Here is a 20301-nt window from a genome sequence, read left to right on the forward strand (position 1 = left end):
GTTTCACCAGTGAATTCTGCCAAACATTTGAAGAAGAATTAACACCAATCCTTTTCACACTCTTCCAGAAATTGAAGAGGGGGAACACTCCCAAACTCATTTTATGAGGTCAGAATTACCCTGATACTGAAGCGAAATAAAGACACTACAAGAAAATTATAGTCCAATGTCCCTAATAAATAACTATGCAAAAATTTTCAACAAAATACTAGCAAACTGGGGCCGGCCCGGTGGCGCAAGTGGTTAAGTGCGCGCGCTCCGCTGCGGCGGCCCGGGGTTCGCTGGTTCGGATCCCGGGCGCGCACCGACGCACTGCTTGGTAAGCCATGCTGTGGCAGCGTCCCATATAAAGTGGAGGAAGATAGGCACCGATGTTAGCCCAGGGCCTTCTTCCTCAGCAAAAAAAGAGGAGGATTGGCGGATGTTAGCTCAGGGCTGATCTCCTCACAAATTAAAAAAAAAAAAAAAAAAAAAAATACTAGCAAACTGAACTCAACAGCATATTAAAAGGATTATACACCATGATCAAGTGGAATTTATCCCTGGAAAGCAATGCAAATCAATAAATTGAGACACCACATTAATAGAATGAAAGATAGAAATCATATGTTCATTTCAATAGATGCAGAAAAAGCATTTGCCAAAATTCGACACCCTTTCATGACAAAAACTCTCAACAAATTGGGTATACCAAGAATGTATCTCAACATAATAATACAGGCTGTATATGAGAAACCCATAGCTAACATCATACTCAATGATGAAATGTTCAAAGCTTTCTCACTAAGATCAGGAAGGGGACAAGCGTGCCCACTCTCACCACTCCTATTCAACATGGCACTAGAAGTCCCTGCCAGAGGAATAAGGCAAGAAAAAGAAATAAAAGGCATCCAAATCAGAAGTAAAACTGTCTCTGTTTGCAGATTATATTATGTGTATGCATGTACGCATGGTAAAAAAAAAAAAGAATCCCGTGAAACTACATAGGGATACAGTAATAGGGATATGGCCCTTGTGTATGGTTGAGTGAGACTCTTGTAACTAATCGTGCTACTTCTTTACTTGGGCTAAGAACCCTTTGCCTTTCACAACTACATAGGACTTTATTAGTTTAGGTACTTACTCTCTTTGACTTTTTTTCCTTCATCCTGATTTCCTCATCTATTTATTCTACTGTGATATAAATTACTTCAAGTTCTTTTCAGAACAAAATAGGGTATACATTTATATACACATCACCATCATCCAGATTGATTTATAAATGGCCAAGGATTCTTATGATCTGCCTCCAACCTATTTTCTCAACCTTATATCCTCCTCTAGTCCTAATATGCATATGAAATACTATCATATTTTTCTAAAATTATGTAGATTTCTGCTTTGATGAAACTAGGTGCAGGAGATTAACAGGTAACCAGATTTGGTTTGAGTCCTGGATTTTCTTACAGGCTATGTAGCCTTAAGCCAATTGCTTAACCCCTCTGACCCTCAGTACCATCATCTGTAAAATGGTACCTTGTAGGATTCTTGTAAGGATTAGAAATATTTTATGTAAAGCACTAAAACCTAAGCAGTTATACAGATGTTAATAGAATAATTATTAAATACCATTTGCCATTCACTGGCTGACTGATGTCAGAGGTTACATAACCCCTCTGAGCTCGTTTCTTTTTAAATATGATCATCTGCCTACTTTTTTTCAGGAATTGGATGAATCTATGCAAACATAAGTGAACATATATAAAACACCTGATAGATAAAAAGACTGTTAATTTTGTTTTTCTCCTTCTTTACCCTGTCCCCCCTACCTGGAAAGCCCCTTCTTACCATCCCTGTTAGAATGCAACCATTCACTAAGAGGTAAAAGAGGGTCTCTCCTATTTATTTTCTAACGGTAATTAACTCTGTCCTTCACGTTCTCTGTGGATTTTTTAAACTTCTATTACAATACTCCGATTCGTTTTCTTTCTTGCCCCATGGTTCCAACTTCTTTGGGGGGCCGGACGGACTACGCCCTGCATGTGGTCGGTGATGGTTATTCGTCGCTTGGAACCGATTTTCCTGAGGAGACTCAGACGACGTCAGACTACCTCCTTTTGGCTCACTTGAGCAAATGTTCACTCCTTTGGTAATAGCCTCCCCTAACGCGTCGCTGTCGCGTTACCGTGTGGAACCCCGTGGAAGACAGTGCGGCCAACACACAGACCAGCACATCCGAACTCCTCCGTTTTAACGTCTCACATCACACGATGGCACATGCATGACTTCCGGATAGCCTCAGGTGCCCGGGCTCTTCGCCACTCCAGTCCGCGCAGGGACGCTCCGAGGCCTTCCCGACATCCGAGGGAAAACGACACGCGCGGGGTGTCCCCCGAGTCAAGTGAACCTATCTCAGCACACTGAACGCACACGGAGCCCCGGCCCACAGGGACCCTCGGTTTCTTCCCGTCACCCTGCCGCCTCCGCCTGGGAGCCCTCTCTCACCACCCCGCCTGCTACATGGGCGCCTTTCCTCTTAACTTCCCGACAGCGGCCCAGCTCGCTCACTTCGGGGGACACACACTGGGAGGCCCTGACCGCCGGCTGACCGGGGCCCGTCCGCTCCTCTTCAGGCCCTCAGGCCGCACTGGGGAGGCCCGGACGGCCGGGTGACCGCGGCCCACCCGCTCCCCTCAGGCCAGCATCGGGAGGCCCGGACCGCCAGGTGACCCCGGCCAGCTCGCCCTCGGTCCGCACCAGGCCCGAATGGCGGAGCGCGCATGCGCACGGCGTCGCTCCCCGCCCCCACCGCGCGCCCGCGCCCAACGCCCCTAACGCGGCCCGCCGGGCCATGGAACCCGCCGAAGTCGGCGCGGTTTTAGCTCTCCCGTCCGCTCGCTCGGGCACCTTCCCCCAGTGAGGTCCGCGGGAGCTCGGCCGGGGCTCGGCGGCTCGCCCGCCCAGGCCGCTCCGCCCGCCTCCGCCGCTCGGCCGGGCGCGCGCCGCGCCCCCGCGGCTGGTCCCCGCGCGTGCGCGCTCCGCCGAGTGTATGTGTGTGAGTGTGTGTGCGGCCGAGGGGTGGTCCGCCGCCGCCGCCGACGATGCCGCGGGGCCGCCCCCCGAAGCCCAAGGAGAGCAAGGCGCGCGGCGACACCGGTAAGCGGCCCCGGCCCCACCGTCCGCGCTGTGCCGCTCCGCGCGATATAGTCCCCGGATGCGGCGCGGGGGGCGCCGGGAGCGGCCGGGCCGGGGGCGGCGGAGCGGGGCCGGGGCCGGGGGCCAGGGCCAGGGGGCAGGGGGCCACCGCCGCGCCCGCCGCCGCCGCCACGCCGCCGCCCGACTGCCGGGCCGCAGGGCGCGGGCGGAATGATACCGGCGCGGCGCGGCCGGCCCCTCCGCCGGCTGGGCCTACTTTCCTGGGCCGGGCGGGCGGCGGCGGGGCCGGGGGCGAGGTGCGCGCCGCCGCCTCCCTCCCTCCGCCCTCCCCCTCCCCTCCTCGCCGTCCTCCCCCTCCCGCTGCTCTTCGCCCGTCCTCCCCGTCCCCCCGCCCGCCTCCGCGCCCGGCCGCCGCCGTCCCCGCCGCGCTCCGGCTGTGGGAGGCCTTCTGAGGAGAAGGCGCCCTCCCCCTCGTCCCCGAGGGATGGCGGGGCCGCCCGGGCTGACTGGAAGGCGTGTGTCGCCGGGCCCGCCCTGGGCGTCCGCCCGCCCGCCCGCGCCCCGGCGTGCGGCTGGCTGGCCCCGGGGCGGGGCTGGCTGACGGGATGGCGGCCGGGGGCGCTCGGGCGCGGGGACTGGAGCCCGTCGAGGAGGAGGCCGCCCGAGCCGTGCCCGGCGGCGGCTGCGGTGCCGGGAAGGTCTCGAGTGCCCCTGAGCGCGGAGACCCGTGCCGGGTCTGCGGAGGAGCCGCTGGGCGACGTCTAGGTTCCGTGTGTGTGCGGCTGCTCGCGCAGCCGGGGCTCGGGCTGACCCTCGCCTGAGGACGAGGAGGCCGGCTCCCCCAGGGCTGCGCCCTGAAGAACAAAGGTGCAGACCGGGCCCGGCCCGCGCACTGGTGTTCCGCACAGAAAAGGGTCGTTTGGGGACGCCGCGGACCGCCACGTGACTCCTGCCGTCTGAAGCGTTTCGGAAGAAAGAGGGGAAGGCTAGGACTCAGCCTAAAGCTGCTCCCAGGACGTGCCCCACTAGACGTTGTTCCCGTTCCTGTGGTTGAGCAAGTCAGCACACGTGCGAATCAGGGCGTGTGATGACACCTGTGACAGGGCGGATGAATTGAGCAAGAGTGGACGCGCTCCATGGGGAGCCTGGAAATGCTGCCTGGAGAGCGTCTGTCGTCGGACAGTAACCGCAGCATTTTGATTTGCGGCCGACGGTGTCTGGAAGGAGGTCCTCAGGGCCTCTGGCACTTACCTTGGCCGTGTTTTGTTCAGTGCTTATCTGTGTTTTTGTCGACGTGCCTTCTGGCAGAACAATGAGAGGTGCGGTGACTCACTCCCCGGGAAGAAGGCTTAAGGCAGGGGAAGAAGGTGGAGTTTGCATCGACGCAGGCAGGGCGCCCGCGCTTCGCCAGGCTTTCCCATCTTACCCAGTGGCCTCACTGTTCATTTGGTTTGTCAAGCCCCAAACTTAAGAATAATTCTCTTTCCTTTATTCCCTAAGACATTTCATAACTAAGTCTTGTAACGTCTACCTCAGAAAGGTATTCTCCGTTGGCCCTGCCTACTGTTTCCATCCCCTGTCAACACCTGGCCCAGCCACCATATCGCCTCTCAGGTGGCCTTCTGGAGGCGCTTTCTGGCTGGTCTCTGCTAGTTGCGTCCTAGAAATCCATCGCCCGGCAGCCTGAAGGCTCTCTCTAAAACGTAAATCCCAGGCCACACCCTGATGAAAGCTCTTCAGTGGCTTCATCCCTACGTAAAAGCCTCACTCACACGGCGCTAGCTGAGCTCGCCTTTGCCTGGCTCTCATTTCCCTCCAGCCCTGGTCTAGCCTTCAGTCCTTGGTGTTCCCTGATGATGCCGCATTTGTTGCTATTCCCTGCTCTCTATTCAGGAGGAGAATCCATCTCCTCTCGCTCGTTCTGTAGATTTCAGCGCGCCAGCTTCCTGAGAGAGGCCTTCCTCAAACCCGTCCAAAAGTAACTTTTCCCCGCTACTCCAGTGGTTCTCCGCCACAGTGGTTCTCCAAGTGTGGTTTGTGGACCCCTCGGAGTTCCTGGAGACACTTTCAGGGTCTGCAAGGTAAATACTGTCATAGTGATACTAAAACTATTGGGCTTTTTCACTTGGTTAACATTTGCACTAATCATACAAAAGCAATTAGAGGTAAAACTGCTGATGTTCCAGCACGAATCAAGGTGGTGATGGCACCAAATTCTGGGAGCTGCGTTATTTTCATGTGTTTCACTCAGAAACAGCATATTGCAACAGAAAATGCAGAAGCAGCTATGGGGATCCACCTGTTTTATATTAAGTCAGACATTAAAAAGACTTGTAAAAATGAAAACTCTTAGTATTTTTTTGGAGAATATATTTTTCATAAGAATATGTATTTATGTTAACATGTAATAGGTTTACTTTTAAATGAATAAATATTTTAAAAATTGCTCAGCTTTAATTTCTAATAGGGCAAGTATCAATAGATATAACCTATATAAACTTAAGATCTTTGGAGTCTTCAATAATATTTAGGAATGAAAAGGGACCCTGAGACCAAAACGTTTGAAGACTGTTGCTCTATCAGTTTCCTTTCTTAATGATGTTTCTCATAATCTGAAATTATGTTTTCTGTGTCAACTCATTATGAATTTTATTCCTAAGAAAAACCTGGAAGGTAGATGGAGATTTTTACAGATAGGGGAAGCGAGGCTCAGAGAGGATAAGTGATTTGGAAGGTCCACCCAGCTAGTAAGTGGCAGAGTTGGGATTTGAATCTACATTTGAGTCCAAAGTGTGCATTTTATTCTGCCTTGATAAATATAAAGCTCTGCATATAGGTTAATTCATTTATTCAACAAATATGTTAAAGCACTTCCTTTGATAGGTGGGCTCTGTGCTGAGGGCTGAGGATACGAAATTCAGCGATAGAGAGACATGGTCTCTGCCTTGGCTCTTCAGGACAGTGCATGTCCTGTGATGGCAGGAACACTTTATGGCAGCAGATAAGGGGCACTGGAATTCTAGGCTTTCCAGTGAAAATGATGTCAAAACTGAAACCTCAAGAAATGATTAGGAGTAGGCCTGTTCGGAAACATTTCTCCAAGTGATCATCAGTTAGCTTAGGACCTGAGTAAAGAAGTTGATGGGGCAGCATTTACTGGGCACTTGCCTTGTGCCTGGCAGTATCCTGGGATAGAAAGATGAGTGAGAGAGGTGTTTTTCCTTACATAGTTATGTTAGTTTATTTTCAGTAAGCAGTATGACCTTGAGGGAAGCCACATTTGGGGATCTTACGTGGACCCCATCTGTTTTTTCCAATAGAATGGTGCAAAATTTTTCTCCCTAGCTTGTACCTGCACTTGGCCTCCTGCTAGGTTTCCGTTTTCTATTGGAGGAATATTTGTAATACTTCCTTTCAGAGACCTGAAACAGGTAAACCTTGAGCCAGATGAATGAACAAGTGCTTTCTTGCTCAGATTATCTGTTGGGGCCATTTTAGATTTTCTTGGGTGAATTCAAGAACTCTGTACTCTTCCCTCCAAGGGGAGGAGCCTACTAGGATAAGCTAAAAGTGGTTGAACTTTAACTTTTCACAAGGCAGCAGGAAATGTCCTCTCAGTTTTTAGGGTGACTCATCTGCTTCAGTGGGCAAAACTAGATACTGTTGGTGGGTAATAATTAAGGGGAGACAGATTCTGCTAAAATAATTTCCTAACAATATCAGGTATGCAGAGGTGAAAAGATTTCTTCATAATGAAATCCATAATTGAACTTTTTAGGTGGGCAGAAACTTGGACTATTTAATATTTTGAGGAAAGTGTGATTAGATAACACAAAATCTTAAGGTTTTATGATCCTAGAATCAAGTAGTGTGTTAACATGGGTTCAAAAATCTCGTGCTTCGACACGAAACTAGCCTGGGAAAACCATACTAAGCCATAATTCTTCATTAGATAAAGTCAATTCAGCAGTTTTTGATAATGCTTATTATTTATCATGGTCTTCACATTGTCTCTGTATACGAAGACAATGTCTCTGTGCTCAAAGAATTAGCAGTGTTTTTCAAACTACTTTTTAATTGTAGAACTCCTGTGGGTGAAATACTACAGCAAGGCCTCCAGTGATAGTTTTCACCCTTGGCAGCTCATTGTGGAACCCACCGGGGAGCTTTTAAAGATCCTGGTGACAAGGCCTTGCCTGACCCTAATTACCTGGGAGCCTCTGAGGTGGCACCCAGGCATCACCGCTTCTCAAGCTCCCAGGTGATTTCACTGTGTGGTCAAGGCTGAGAACCACTGGCCCACAGCAAAGCTGTTCTGGTTGAAGGGAGGGGGGCGAGGGATTCAGCGACAGCCTCCACCTCTGAGGTGCCTTCCCCAAAAATTTCTCTGAGCAGAGTTGAAAACTGTTGCTTTTCATGTATTAAAATGAATTTATGTAATCCTATAAACTGCATGAACAGACTGTGTGCTCTTAATACAGAAGTGAGAAACTCAGTTGTCTGTGGGGCACACAGGTAATGCAAACTAGTGAAGCAGTTGAAGGTAACAGGTAATAGCAGTTAATAGCTAGCTCTGGGGAGTGTGGAGAATTGCAGAGCTCTTTTGTCCGTTTAATTATTGCCGTAGCTTATGATTTTTTAAGAGCAACCAGAAATGTATTTTTTCCAAATCTCTTTATTATTGTATTTGAGTAATTATTTTAATTGAATAGAATATCTATATAGAAAAGTGCACAGATTTTAAGTGAAAAGCTTCGTGAGTTTTCATATGTAACCAGCACCTAGAACATTAGCAGTACCTTAAAAGTTCCTGTTGTTCCCTCCCAGTTTCTACTGCCTGCTGCCTTCCCCCTCCCCCACCACTATCCTCTTCTGATACCATAGATCAGTTTTACCTGTTCTTGAACTAAGTTGAATTCATAGTATGTACCCTTTTGTTTCTGGCTTCATTCAATATTTGTTTTTATGAGGTCATCCCTGTTGTATAGCAGAAATGTGTTGATTTTCATAGTTGTATAGTACTCTATTATACAAACATACTGTCATTTAATTTATGCTTTCTACTGTAGATATTTGGGTTATTTCCACTTTTCGGCTATTACAAGTAAGTGGTGTATGAACTTTTGTGCATTTCTGGATCATAGTGGACACTGCCCCACAGTATTCTAGAGTTAATTGTACCAATTTACTCTCCTACCAGTAGTACATGAGAGTTCAGTTTGCTCTGTAGTCTCAGCAGCACTCAGCATTGTCTGACCTTTTAATATTGTAGCCATTCTGGTATGTGCAGTGTTACCTCATTTTGATTGTTAATTTGCAGTTCTGTGCGAATAAGGTTTTTATGTTTATTAGCCATTTGTTCTCTTTTGTGAAGCTCTTGTTAAAGTCTTTTCCTATTTTTCTACTGGGTTGAAATTTTTGTTGTTGTTGTTAATAGACTTTATTTTTTAGGGTAGTGTTAGGCTTACACAAAATTGAGCAGATAGTACTAAGTTCCTGTATACCCCTTGTGTCCCCACTCACAGTCTCCTCTGTTCTTAACATCTTGTATTAGTGTGGTGCATTTGTGACAATTAATGAAGCAATTCTGATACATTATTAACTGAAGTCCATAGTTCACATTAGAGTTCACAGTCTCCATAGTTTTGCCTGCTCCAGAATGTCATATAGTTTGCATCATATAATCTGTAGCCTTTTCAGATTGTCTTCTTTTATTAAACAATATGTAGTTAAGATTCCTCCATGTCATTTCATGACTTGATAGCTCATTTCTTTTTATTGCTCAATAATATTCCACTGTATGGATCACAGTTTATCACAGTTTATTTATGTATTTACATTTTGAAGGACATCTTGGTTGCTTTCAGTTTTTGGTGATTATGCATACAGTTGCTATAAACATTCATGTGCAGGTTTTTGAATGGACATACGTTTTTAACTCATTTGGGTAAATAGTGAGGAACATGATTGCTGGATTGTGTGGTAAGACTGTTTAGCTTTGTAAGAAATTGCCCAACTTCCAAAGTGACTGTACCGTTTTGCATTCTCACTAGCAATGAATGAGAGTTCCTGTTGCTCTACATCCAGTATTTGGTATTATTGATTTTTTTGGATTTTAGACATTCTAATAGATGTGAGTGGGTATCTCATTGGTTTAATTTGCATTTCCTTTATGACATAGGATGTTGAGCATCCTTTCATATGCTTATTTGCCATCTGTATGTGTTTGGTGAAGAGTTGTATGGCTTTTTTATTATTGATTTATAGGAGTTCTATATATGTACTGTATATGAGTTCTTTTAAGGATTTCTTATTCGCTCTTTTAAGGATATCTTTTGATGAAAGAAGTTCATAATCTTAATGTTGCCTGATTTATCAGTACTTTGCTTTATGCTTAATACTTTTGGGACCTGTTTAAGGAATTTTTGACAATTGTAAGGACGTGAAGACATTTTCCTATGTTTTCAACTAAAAGCTTTATTGTTTTACTTCTCACCTTTAGATTGACATTCCATCTGAAATTGATTTTTGTTTATGATGGCAAGGTCAGGATTTTTTTTTACGTGTGGTTATCCAGTTAATCCTGTTGAATTAGACCATCCTCTATTGAAAAGATCATCTTTTCTTTGTTGTACTGCAGTATCCCCTTTGTTGTAAATCAGGTGAAGAATGATTTCTGGTGTATAGATGAAGAATTATTTCTGCACTCAATTCTCTTCCAAGGGTTTTTTGTTTCTGGCTACTCAGTTTCATACTGTCTTACTCTGCTTTTATTCTGAGTTTTGGTGTCTGGTAGTGTAAGTCTAAGTCCTCTACTTTGATTTTCATTTTCATGATTACCTTGATAATTTTTCGTACTTTTCAGTTTCATATAGAATTTAGAATTAGCATGTCAGTTTTCATCAGAAAACTTGCTGGGGGGCCAGCCCTGTGGCCTAGTGGTTAAGTTCGGCATGCTCCGCTTCAGTGGTCCATGTTCAGTTCCTGGGTGTGGACCTACACCACTTGTCGGTGGCCCTGCTATGGCAGCAGCCCACATACAAAATAGCAGAAGATTGGCACAGATTTTAGCTCAGGGCGAACCTTCCTCAAGCAAAAAGAGGAAGATTGGCAATGGATGTTAGCTCAGGGCGAACATCGTTCCTCAGAGGAAAAAAAAAAAAATTCAGTTTCTGTATGTTGCTAATTTATAGAAATACAATCGATTTTTAAAAATTGATCTTGTTTCCAGTGTCTTTTACATATTCATTTATTATTTATAATACTTTATGTGTAGATTCTTTTGGATTCCTACTTGATCATATTTATTAATATTGACAGATTTATTTCTTCATTTCCAGTCCTTATCACTTCTGTTACATTTTTTTCTTGCTCATTGGACTGGTTAGGACTCTAATGATGAGGGAGTGCAGTGAATGACAGACATCTTTGACTTGTTCCCAACTACAAGAGCAGAATTATTCAGTTATTTTGTATTATTAAGTAAGGTGCTTGTTGTAGGTTGTTTTTTGTTTGTTTTGGTACATATTATTTATCAGATTCAATAAATTTGTTTTCATTTCTGTGCTAAGTGTTTTTAATCATGAATGTGTGTTGAATTTTATCACATGTTTATTTTGCATTTATTGTGGTGATATGTAATTTTTCTTTTTTATTCTGTTAATGAGGTGAATTTTGCTGATTTTTTTCTAATGTTAAGCCAAACTTACCACCTTGGAATAAAGCAAACTTGTGATGTTGACCTTTTTGTATATATCTAGATTTGATTTGCAGATACTTTATGAGTTTTGTATCTATGTTTATGAAGCACATTGACCTGTAAGTTAAGATGGGCATTATGTTGTTCTTAAATCTTTGGTAGAATTCCCAATTGAAGTCATCAGGGATTTTGAGATTTCTTTGGGGGAAATTTTTAAGTTACAGATTCAATTTCTTTAATAGATACAGGATAACTCAAATTGTCTGTTTCTTCTTGTGTCAGTTTTGTTTTTCTAAAAATTTGTCTAAATTTAAAATTAGCGTCAAATTCTTCATACTATTCACTTATTTTTGATGTCTGTAAGTGCTATAGTTAGTGATGGTCTTCCTCTTTTTCCTGATAGTGGAAATTGTGCTTTTTCTTTTCTTAGTCTTACCAGGGTTTATCAATTTTATTAATTTTTTCAAAGAACCAAGTTTTGGCTTTCAATTCAATTTATAGATGTTTGTTTTATATTCAATTAATTCCTTCTCTTTATTGTTTCCTTCCTTCTACTTTATGTTTTATTTCCTGTTTTTTTTTCTAACTTTGTGATATGGATACTTTAATAATTAATTTTCAGCTTTTTTAATTTTTTAATGTATGCATTTACAGTTGTATGCATTAAGGTTGTATTTACTAGCACAGTTTTAACTATATCCTAAAAGTTTTGATAAGGTGTATTTTTATCTCCGTTAAATAAGATATTTTCTAATTTCTATCATGATTTCTACTTTGACTCATAAGTTCCTCAAAAAGATGTGGCTTCATTTCCAAACATTTGGAACTCTTTAAATTACTTTCTTTCTTTATTGATTTCTAGTTTAATTTAATTGTTGTTGGAGAACAAAGCTTGAATTATTTTAATCATTTGAAACTTGCTGAGGCTTGTTTGTGTTTTATGATCATATTTGGTAAATGTTTTATGTGCACTTGAAAAGACTGTGTGTTGTATCTCTGTTTTTTTCTGTTAATTACTCAGAAAACTGTATTCAAGTCTCCTGCTATGATCGTGAATTTGTCTATTTTTCCTTGTGTCCTGTCAATCTTTATCTCTATCTAATCCATGTTACTAACTATACAAATTTAAAGATGCTATATCTTCCTGATTTTATCATTATGAAATATCTTGCTTTATCTCTAGTAAGGCTTTTGCCTTAAAGTCTCCTCTGATATCTGTACAGCTTTACCACCACTGCTTTGATTAGTGTTTGAATGGTATTTCTTTATCTGTCCTATTTTCAGTCTGTCTACTCTTTTACGGAAGTTGTGTCTCTTGTAAGCAGCTTATAGTTGGCTTTTCTTTTTCTTTTTCTTTTTAGTACAGCCTGATAATCTTTGTCTTTTAATCAACTTGTTGAGTCTAATTACATTTTAGACAGTGTTTGATATATTGGAGTTTATATCTGATATCACTGTTTGTTTTCTACTTGATTCACCATTTTGTATTCCCTTTTCTTTCTTTCCTTCTTTTGGCTGAGTAAAGTATTTTTAAAAAGGTGTTCTCTCTCCCATTAGCCTGCTACATATACATTCTTTTACTATTCTTTTAGTGGTTACCTTGAGAATATGATATGATCCTTGACATATTACAATTTAATGTAAATTAATACTTTTACCATTTCCCAGAAAATACTAGGATGTTAGAGCACTTTAATTCTATTTGCTGCCCCCTCCCCCTGTCTTTTGTAAGTATTGTTTTCATGTATTTTAACTATATATAGTTCTTAGACCTCAAAGACAATATATTGTGGTAAAATACATATAACATAAAATTTACCATTGTGACCATTGAAAAGTATATAATTCATTGGCATTAAGTACATTCACAGAGTTCTGCAGCCATCACCACTATCTAGTTGCAGAACGTTTTCATAACTCCAAATGGAAGCCCTGCACCCACAAATCATTCACTTCCTGTTCCCTGCTCCCCACAGCCCCTGGCAACTTCTAATCTGTTTTCTGTCTCTGGATTTGCCTATTCTGGATATTTCATGTAAATGGAATCAGGCAACATGTGGCCTTTTGTGCCTGGCTTCTTCCACTCAGCGTGCTGTTTTCAAGGTTCATCCATGTTGTAGCATGCATCAGTATGACATCCCTTTTTATAGCTGAATAGTATTGCATTGTATGGATATATCGCAGTTTGTTCATCCATTCATTTGTTGATAGATATTTACATTGTTTCAACTTTTTGGCTATTGTGAATAAAGCTGTTATGAACATTTGTGTACATGTTTTTGTTTGAACACCTGTTTTCAGTTCTTTTGGATGTATACCTAGGAGTGGCATTGCTGGGTCATATAGTAATTAACTTGTTGAGAAACTGCCAAACTGTTTTGACAGCAGCTGTGGCATTTTACTTGCCCACCAGCAATGGATGTGGGTTCCAATTTCTTTGCATCCTCACCAACACTTGTTATTTTCTGTTACTATTTTTATTTTGGTTATCCTGGTGGGTGTGAAATGGTATCTCATTGTGTTTTGATTTATATTTCCCTAATTATTAATGACATTGAGCATCTTTTCATGTATTTGTTGGCCGTTTGTATATCTTTGGAGAAATGTCTATTCAAGTCTTTTGCTCATTTTTAATTGGGTTGTTTGCTTTTTTTGTTGTAAGAATTCTTTAAATATTTTGGATACTAGATCCCATCAGCTATATGACTTGCAGATATTTTATTCCATTCTGTAGTTTGTCTTTTCATTTTTTTTTCAGTAATTTTATTGAGATCATAACGGTTTATAACATTGTGTAATTTTGGGTGTACATTATTATTTATGAATTTCTGAATAGACTTCATTGTGCTCACCACCAGTAGTCTAATTTTTGTCTGTCCCTGTACATATGTGTCCCTTTACCCTTTTCACGCCCCCCCCTTCCCCTCTGGTAACCACTAATCTGTTCTCTTTATCCATGTATTTGTTTGTCTTCCACATATGAGTGAAATCATGAAGTATTTGTCTTTTTCTGTCTGGCTTATTTCATTTAACATCATACCCTCAAGGACCATCCACGTTGTTGCAAATAGGACTATTTTGTCTTTTTTTATGACTGAGTAGTATTCCATTTTATATATATACCACATCTTCTTTTATCCATTCATCAATTGATGGACACTTGGGTTGCTTCCACGTCTTGGCTGTTGTGACTAATGCTGCAGTGAACACAGAGGTGCATAAATCTCTTTGGATCATTGATTTCAAGTTCTTTGGATAGATACCCAGTAGTGGGATAGCTGGATCATAAGGTATTTCTATTTTTAATATTTTAAGAAATCTCCATACTGTTTTCCATAGTGACTGCACCAATTTGCATTCCCACCAGCAGTGCACGAGGGTTCCCTTTTCTCTACATCCTCTCCAACATTTGTTGTTTTTTGTCTTGGTGATTATAGCCATTCTGACAGGTGTAAGGTGATATCTCATTGTAGTTTTGATTTGCATTTCCCTAAGAATTAGTGATGTTGAATGTCTTTTCATGTGTCTGTTTGCCATCTGTATGTCTTCTTTGGAAAAATGTCTGTTCATATCCTCTGCCCGTTTTTTTGATCGGGTTGTTTGTTTTTTTGTTGTTGAGTTGTATGAGTTCTTTATATATTTTGGAAATTAACTCCTTGTCGGATATATGATTTGCAAATATTTTCTCCCAGGTGGTGGGTTGTCTTTACATTTTGTTTGTGGTTTCCTTTGCCTTGCAGAAGCTTTTTAGTCTGATTAGTCCCATTTGTTACTTTTTTGTAGTTTGTCTTTTTTTTAAAATACTATTTATTTATTTGTTTGTTTATTTTTTGTGAGGAAGATCAGCCCTGAGCTAACATCCATGCCAATCCTTCTCTTTTTGCTGAGGAAGACCAGCTCTGAGCTAACATCTATTGCCAATCCTCCTCCTTTTTTTTCCCCCCCAAAGCCCCAGTAGATAGTTGCATGTCCTAGTTGCACATCCTTCTAGTTGCTGTATGTGGGATGCCGCCTCAACATGGCCGGAGAAGCGGTGCGTTGGTGCATCGGTTCGTGCCCGGGATCTGAACCCTGCCGCCAGTAGCGGAGTGCACGCACTTAACCGCTAAGCCACGGGGCTGGCCCCTGTAGTTTGTCTTTTCATTTTCTTGATAGCATCCTTTGATGCACAAAGTTTTAAATTTTGATGAAATCCAATTTATTTTTTTCTTTGGTTGCTTGTGCTTTTGGTATCATATTTAATAAACCATTGCCAAATTCATAGTCATTAAGCTTTTTCCCTATGTTTTCTTCTAAGAGTTTTATAGTTTTAGTTCTTAAATTGAAGTCTTGGATTCATTTTGAGTTAACTTGTATATGGTGTGAGGTGAGGGTTCACATTCATTCTTTACATGTGGATATCCACTTGTCCCAGAACCATTTGTTGAAGAGACTGTTCTTTTCCCATTGAATAGTCTTGGCACCCTTGTTGAACGTGAATTGACGATGGATGTATGGGTTTTATTTCTGGACTCACAGTTCTATTCCATTGGTCTAGATGTCTGTCCCTATGCCAGTACCTCACTATTTTGACGTTATACTTTATACTTAGTAGCAAGTATACATTATACATTACATTATACAAGTAAGACACTTTAAAATAAATATATAGGGCCGGCCCGTGGCGCAGCTGTTCAGTGCGTGCGCTCCACGCTGGCGGCCTGGGTTCCGATCCCAGGCGTGCACCCATTCACCGCTTGTCAGGCCATGCAGTGGCGGCGTCCACATAAAGTGGTGGATGTTAGCTCAGGGCTAGTCTTCCTCAGCAAAAAGAGGAGGATTGGCATGGATGTTAGCTCAGGCTGATCTTCCTCACAAAAAAAATAAATAAAATGAAATAAATACATAGCCATTAAAATTGTAAGTTATTCTTGTGCTGCCTAAAATTACCTCACAAATTGCTGGTGGTACACTTGACTTACTTAGAAAACACTGCACATTTTTAGGAAATACATTATTGCTCCTCATCGTGCAGCAAACCAAGGCCTTAATGCTCATTATTGCATTTATCAACTTGAAAATGCTTGACAGAGAACATTTAGTGGTAAAAAGTTACATAGTATACAGGTATTAGGCAGAAGAGTGAAATAGACAACTGCCTTTATCGTATTAATTTTCTGAAGATTATTGTTTAGGAGAGCATCGAATCTTTCTATCCCATGACTAAGACAAACGTCTTTATAAAGAGATTATGCTTAAGTAAATAGTAAAGCTTGTTTAGTGTAGAGAATAACACATGGTATATATAAACCCTTAATTCCTTTGTCACTCCGAGGACTTCAGTGTGGTGCTGTAGAGCATGAAAGGTAATGGAAATTCCAGGGATTGCAATAGTGATGGCTGGCTGGTATAGAATCATGTCTTGCTATCTAGGGTAGGAGTTGGCAAACTTTTTCTGTAAAGGGCCAGATGTAAATGTTTATGCTTTGTGGGTCATATGGTCTCTGTAACTACCTGGATATGCTGTAGCCCATAAGCTGCCTTAGGTAATACATAAACCAGTGAGTGTGGCTGTGTTCCAGTGAAACTTTGTTTACCAAAAAGGCTGGGCCATAGTTGACCCCAATCTAGAGGAAACGATGAGAATACAAAAGAAAGTTGTATATTATAGCACTTTTCTTTTAAGTAAACTTTATATTGATACAGAACAACAGTGAAGAGCAAAAATCATGTTTAGCTCAGAGATTTTTCACAACTCTCTCATATAATCAGCACCCAGATTATATGGGTTATAATAATCATATATATCCACACACAACATATATATGATTATTATAACCCATACACACACACACACACACACACACACACACACACATAATTTCTCGTGTTAAGAAATGGGACATTTGGGCCCAGTGGCGCAAGCGGTTAAGTGTGCGTGCTCCGCTGCAGCGGCCTGGGGTTCGCGGGTTCGGATCCCAGGCGCGCACCGACGCTCCGCTTGGCAAGCCATGCTGTGGCGGCGTCCCATGTAGAGTGGAGGAAGATGGGCATGGATGTTACCCCAGGGCCAATCTTCCTCAGCAAAAAAAAAAAGAGGGGGATTGGCAGATGGTAGCTCAGGGCAGATCTTCCTCACAAAAAAAAAAAAAAGAAAGAAATGGGACATTAGTGGCACCCTACAAGTTCTCATTGTGCTCCGTCCCATCAGTACCCGCCCTCATAAGACTAACCACTATCCCTGATGTCTAACAAGCTAGATTAGTTTTTCCCTTTTATTGAACTTTATAAGATGAAGTCATATGGAATGTTTTCTGACGTCTGACATCTTTTGATCAATATGTGAGATTCACTACATTATTGTATATAGCAGTAGGTTGTTCATTTGTATTGTTTTATGGTATTCCATTACATGAACTGCTCCAATTTATTTATCCATTCTATTGTTGAAGGGCATTTGCGTTGTTTTTAGTTGCTGGCTATTAAAAATAGTGCTTCAGCGAACATTTTAAAGATGTCTTTCTGGTGCACATATGTTCACATTTATGTGGGGATATACCTGGGTTACAGGGTTTGCATGTGGTCAGCTTTGGCTGATGCTGCCAAATAGTTTTCGAGTCGTCCTAGCGATTTTCACTCTTTCTAGCAGTATGTGAGATTTCCAGTTGCTCCATATCCTCATCAGTCCTTGGTTTTGTCTGTCTCTTTGATTTTAGCAGTCCTGGTGGGTATCTTTTGTTGCACATTTGCTGTAACTTGGATCTTCACAACAACCTTGTGAGTAGGCAGGATGGAAATCATCCTCATCCTTGGGGGAAGAATGGAGCTCAGTGATAATCTGGTTTGCATAGACCCTCACTAACCACTGGGCAGGACTGAGGCTACTCTCAAGACTTGTGACTCACAGTCCTGCATTCATCACTGTCTCTCTAGTCTGTGACCTGTAACTCATATTTTAACTTAAAAAATTACCCAGTTTTTAAGATACATACATTAAAAATAGTATCTACTTCGGATACATATTTTATTGGAAATTGGGGCTGAATCTTGGGCTGGGCTGTCCACAATTCTCTAGCGCTCTTTAGCTGTGCGTGCTTATTGTTGCAGTGCTAACATAAATTGTATGTCTGTGGAGATGAAAAACAGAATAATGGCAGCAAACAGAACAACAAGAAATTATTCTGCTATATATATAGAAAATTAGTTTTTTGCATTGTCAAAGGAAGCATTATACTTAGCAGTACACTGCTGGATCATTCTCAACAAGGCCCTGTTAGTTTCAGACCTTGAGCCTAGAATTCTGTATTTTAGCTAGAAGATGAGGCCATAGATACTTGAGGTTTTATTCTGTTATAATTTTAACATACAGTAGCCTTGTTAAATTTGGATAATGTGTATGTCATGTCTAAATATACATCTACCTGAGTTTAAAGTCTTTCTTTAGAAATAAAAATTTACAGGTAATAAAAGCAAATATTTGAAAGAGGGTAGATAATCCTTTTAAAAATAATGAGAGAAAATGTAGTAATATGAGGCATAAAAAGAAGACTTCACACAAATACAAATACTGACAAAATGGGCATTGAAAGCACACCTGGGGGGCCGGCCCCGTGGCTTAGCGGTTAAGTGGGCACGCTCCGCTGCTGGCAGCCCGGGTTCAGATCCCGGGTGCGCACTGAGGCACCACTTGTCAGGCCATGCTGTGGCGGCGTCCCATATAAAAGTAGAGAAAGATAGGCACAGATGTTAGCCCAGGGCCAGTCTTCCTCAGCAAAAAGAGGAGGATTGGCATGGATGTTAGCTCAGGGCTGATCTTTCTCACACACAAAAAAATAATAATAAAATAAAATAAATGAAAGCACGCCTGGGTAAAGGTGAACTTGTTGCTGGAAATAATTGTGGTAAGAATGTGAGTGACCTGACCCTATTAGGGACCATTTAATGAGTTTCTGGCATGTATTTATCTTTAACTCTGTCACAGATATATTTCATTTATCATGATACCAATACCAATGCTTTGGACTATGATTGTCTCATTGAAACTACTCATGCTTTTGACAACTAGGGTACTTGGCTCTCAGTTGAATATATTTTATACTGAAAGAACATAAACAGTCTTAGGCTTACAATTGGTATAAAATGCTGTTGATAAAATTCTGGTTCATCTGCTGTTTTTACATTAGGCACAAGGTAGAAACTGGGGTTTCATGTCAGAGACCATGAATTTAAGAGGCATGAAGGGATGATTAATTAGGAGAGAGCCTTGAATTGTGAGTTGAAAATTACTCCTAGTTCTGGCATCAGCTAATTGTGTGACTTTGACCAAGTAGCTTAATTTCTTTGGGATCTCAGTTTCCTTAGCTATACAACAAGGGTGTGAACTGTATGACTCACCTTTTCTTCCAAGTAAATTTTATTTCTTACTTTTTAATCTAATTCTTTTTGAGTAGGTAATACTTTATAATGGTTCAAAATTTAAAAATATGGAAGTCCCCTTTCCCAGCCCTATTCCTCAGTCAGATTTTGTACAGGAATCAGTGCTATCATTTCTTTCTGTAGTTTTGCAGGGATATTTTCTGCACATACAAGCAAATTCATGGTGTGTCTCTGCCCCTCCCTCCCTTTTTGAAGAAATGATTGCCTCTAGAACATACTACTTTACCATTGAATACATTCTGAGGATTACTTTTCCAGATGAATAGTTTTGTTTCAAATGAGAATCTATTTGTTTCAAATGAGAATCTACTTAATAGTAAATACATTTGAACAGATGATAGGTAAAATTCAAAAAGTGCAAGAGTCTTCCCTGATACTGCCCACCTCCTTGGTGCAGGCACTATTGAGTTGAGAGATGTTCCTTCCTGGAGGAGAGCAGGTGCTTATGCCTGGTGCTGCTAACCCAGTCAGAGTATTTGGTTTTCTGAGAGAGATTCTACAAAGGAAATACTGTACATACAGTTCAGCTAGCTCCTAGTAACAACCAAATGGCTAAGGTATATATTTATAAAATAAGAATAGTTAGTGGATACATAACAAGCTGGAAAAATATTAAATCTAATTTAGGTAATTTTGACGTGGAGGGCATGAGTCAATGAGGCTAAAAGTAGAGATTAGAAACACTGGTCTTTGGAGCTTCACACAACTGGGAAGAAACCAAAAAAGTTATTAGCTTTTATCTCATCTCCAAATATTTAGCGAATGTGTTAGGCACACATTATGTTCCTGGCTTTGTGTAAGGCTTTGGAGATAAGTGATGAAGCAGGAAGGATTCAGGGGCCCAAACCCTTCAGAGTTTTACCTGAAAAAGTCCAGCTGTGCTAAACCTGAATGCTGACAAATGTGGGAGGAGCGGTAGAAAACGGGAGAAAAGAAGGTAGGAGTAAGAAGCAAGTAGAGGGGCGGCCCCGTGGCATGGCGGTTGGGTGCTCGCACTCCGCTGCTGGCGGCCCAGGTTCAGATCCCGGGCACGCACCCACGCACTGCTTCTC

The 20301-nt window shown here is 41.9% G+C and overlaps 1 protein-coding gene across 6 annotated transcripts in view; it reads left to right on the forward strand.

Moving 5' to 3' along the window:
* Positions 1–2874: 2874 nt before the first annotated feature.
* ZNF236 (zinc finger protein 236) overlaps positions 2875–20301 on the forward strand; it is a 118673-nt gene continuing 101246 nt past the window's right edge. For all 6 annotated transcript variants that reach the window (XM_058557320.1, XM_058557324.1, XM_058557321.1 and 3 more), the window contains exon 1: positions 2875–3135. In XM_058557320.1, coding sequence (XP_058413303.1) covers positions 3081–3135 — 55 coding nt within the window. In that variant the 5' untranslated portion in view covers positions 2875–3080. The remainder of the gene's footprint in view (positions 3136–20301) is intronic.

Source organism: Diceros bicornis, chromosome 16, assembly GCF_020826845.1.
Source record: "Diceros bicornis minor isolate mBicDic1 chromosome 16, mDicBic1.mat.cur, whole genome shotgun sequence".
Lineage (NCBI taxonomy): Eukaryota > Metazoa > Chordata > Mammalia > Perissodactyla > Rhinocerotidae > Diceros > Diceros bicornis.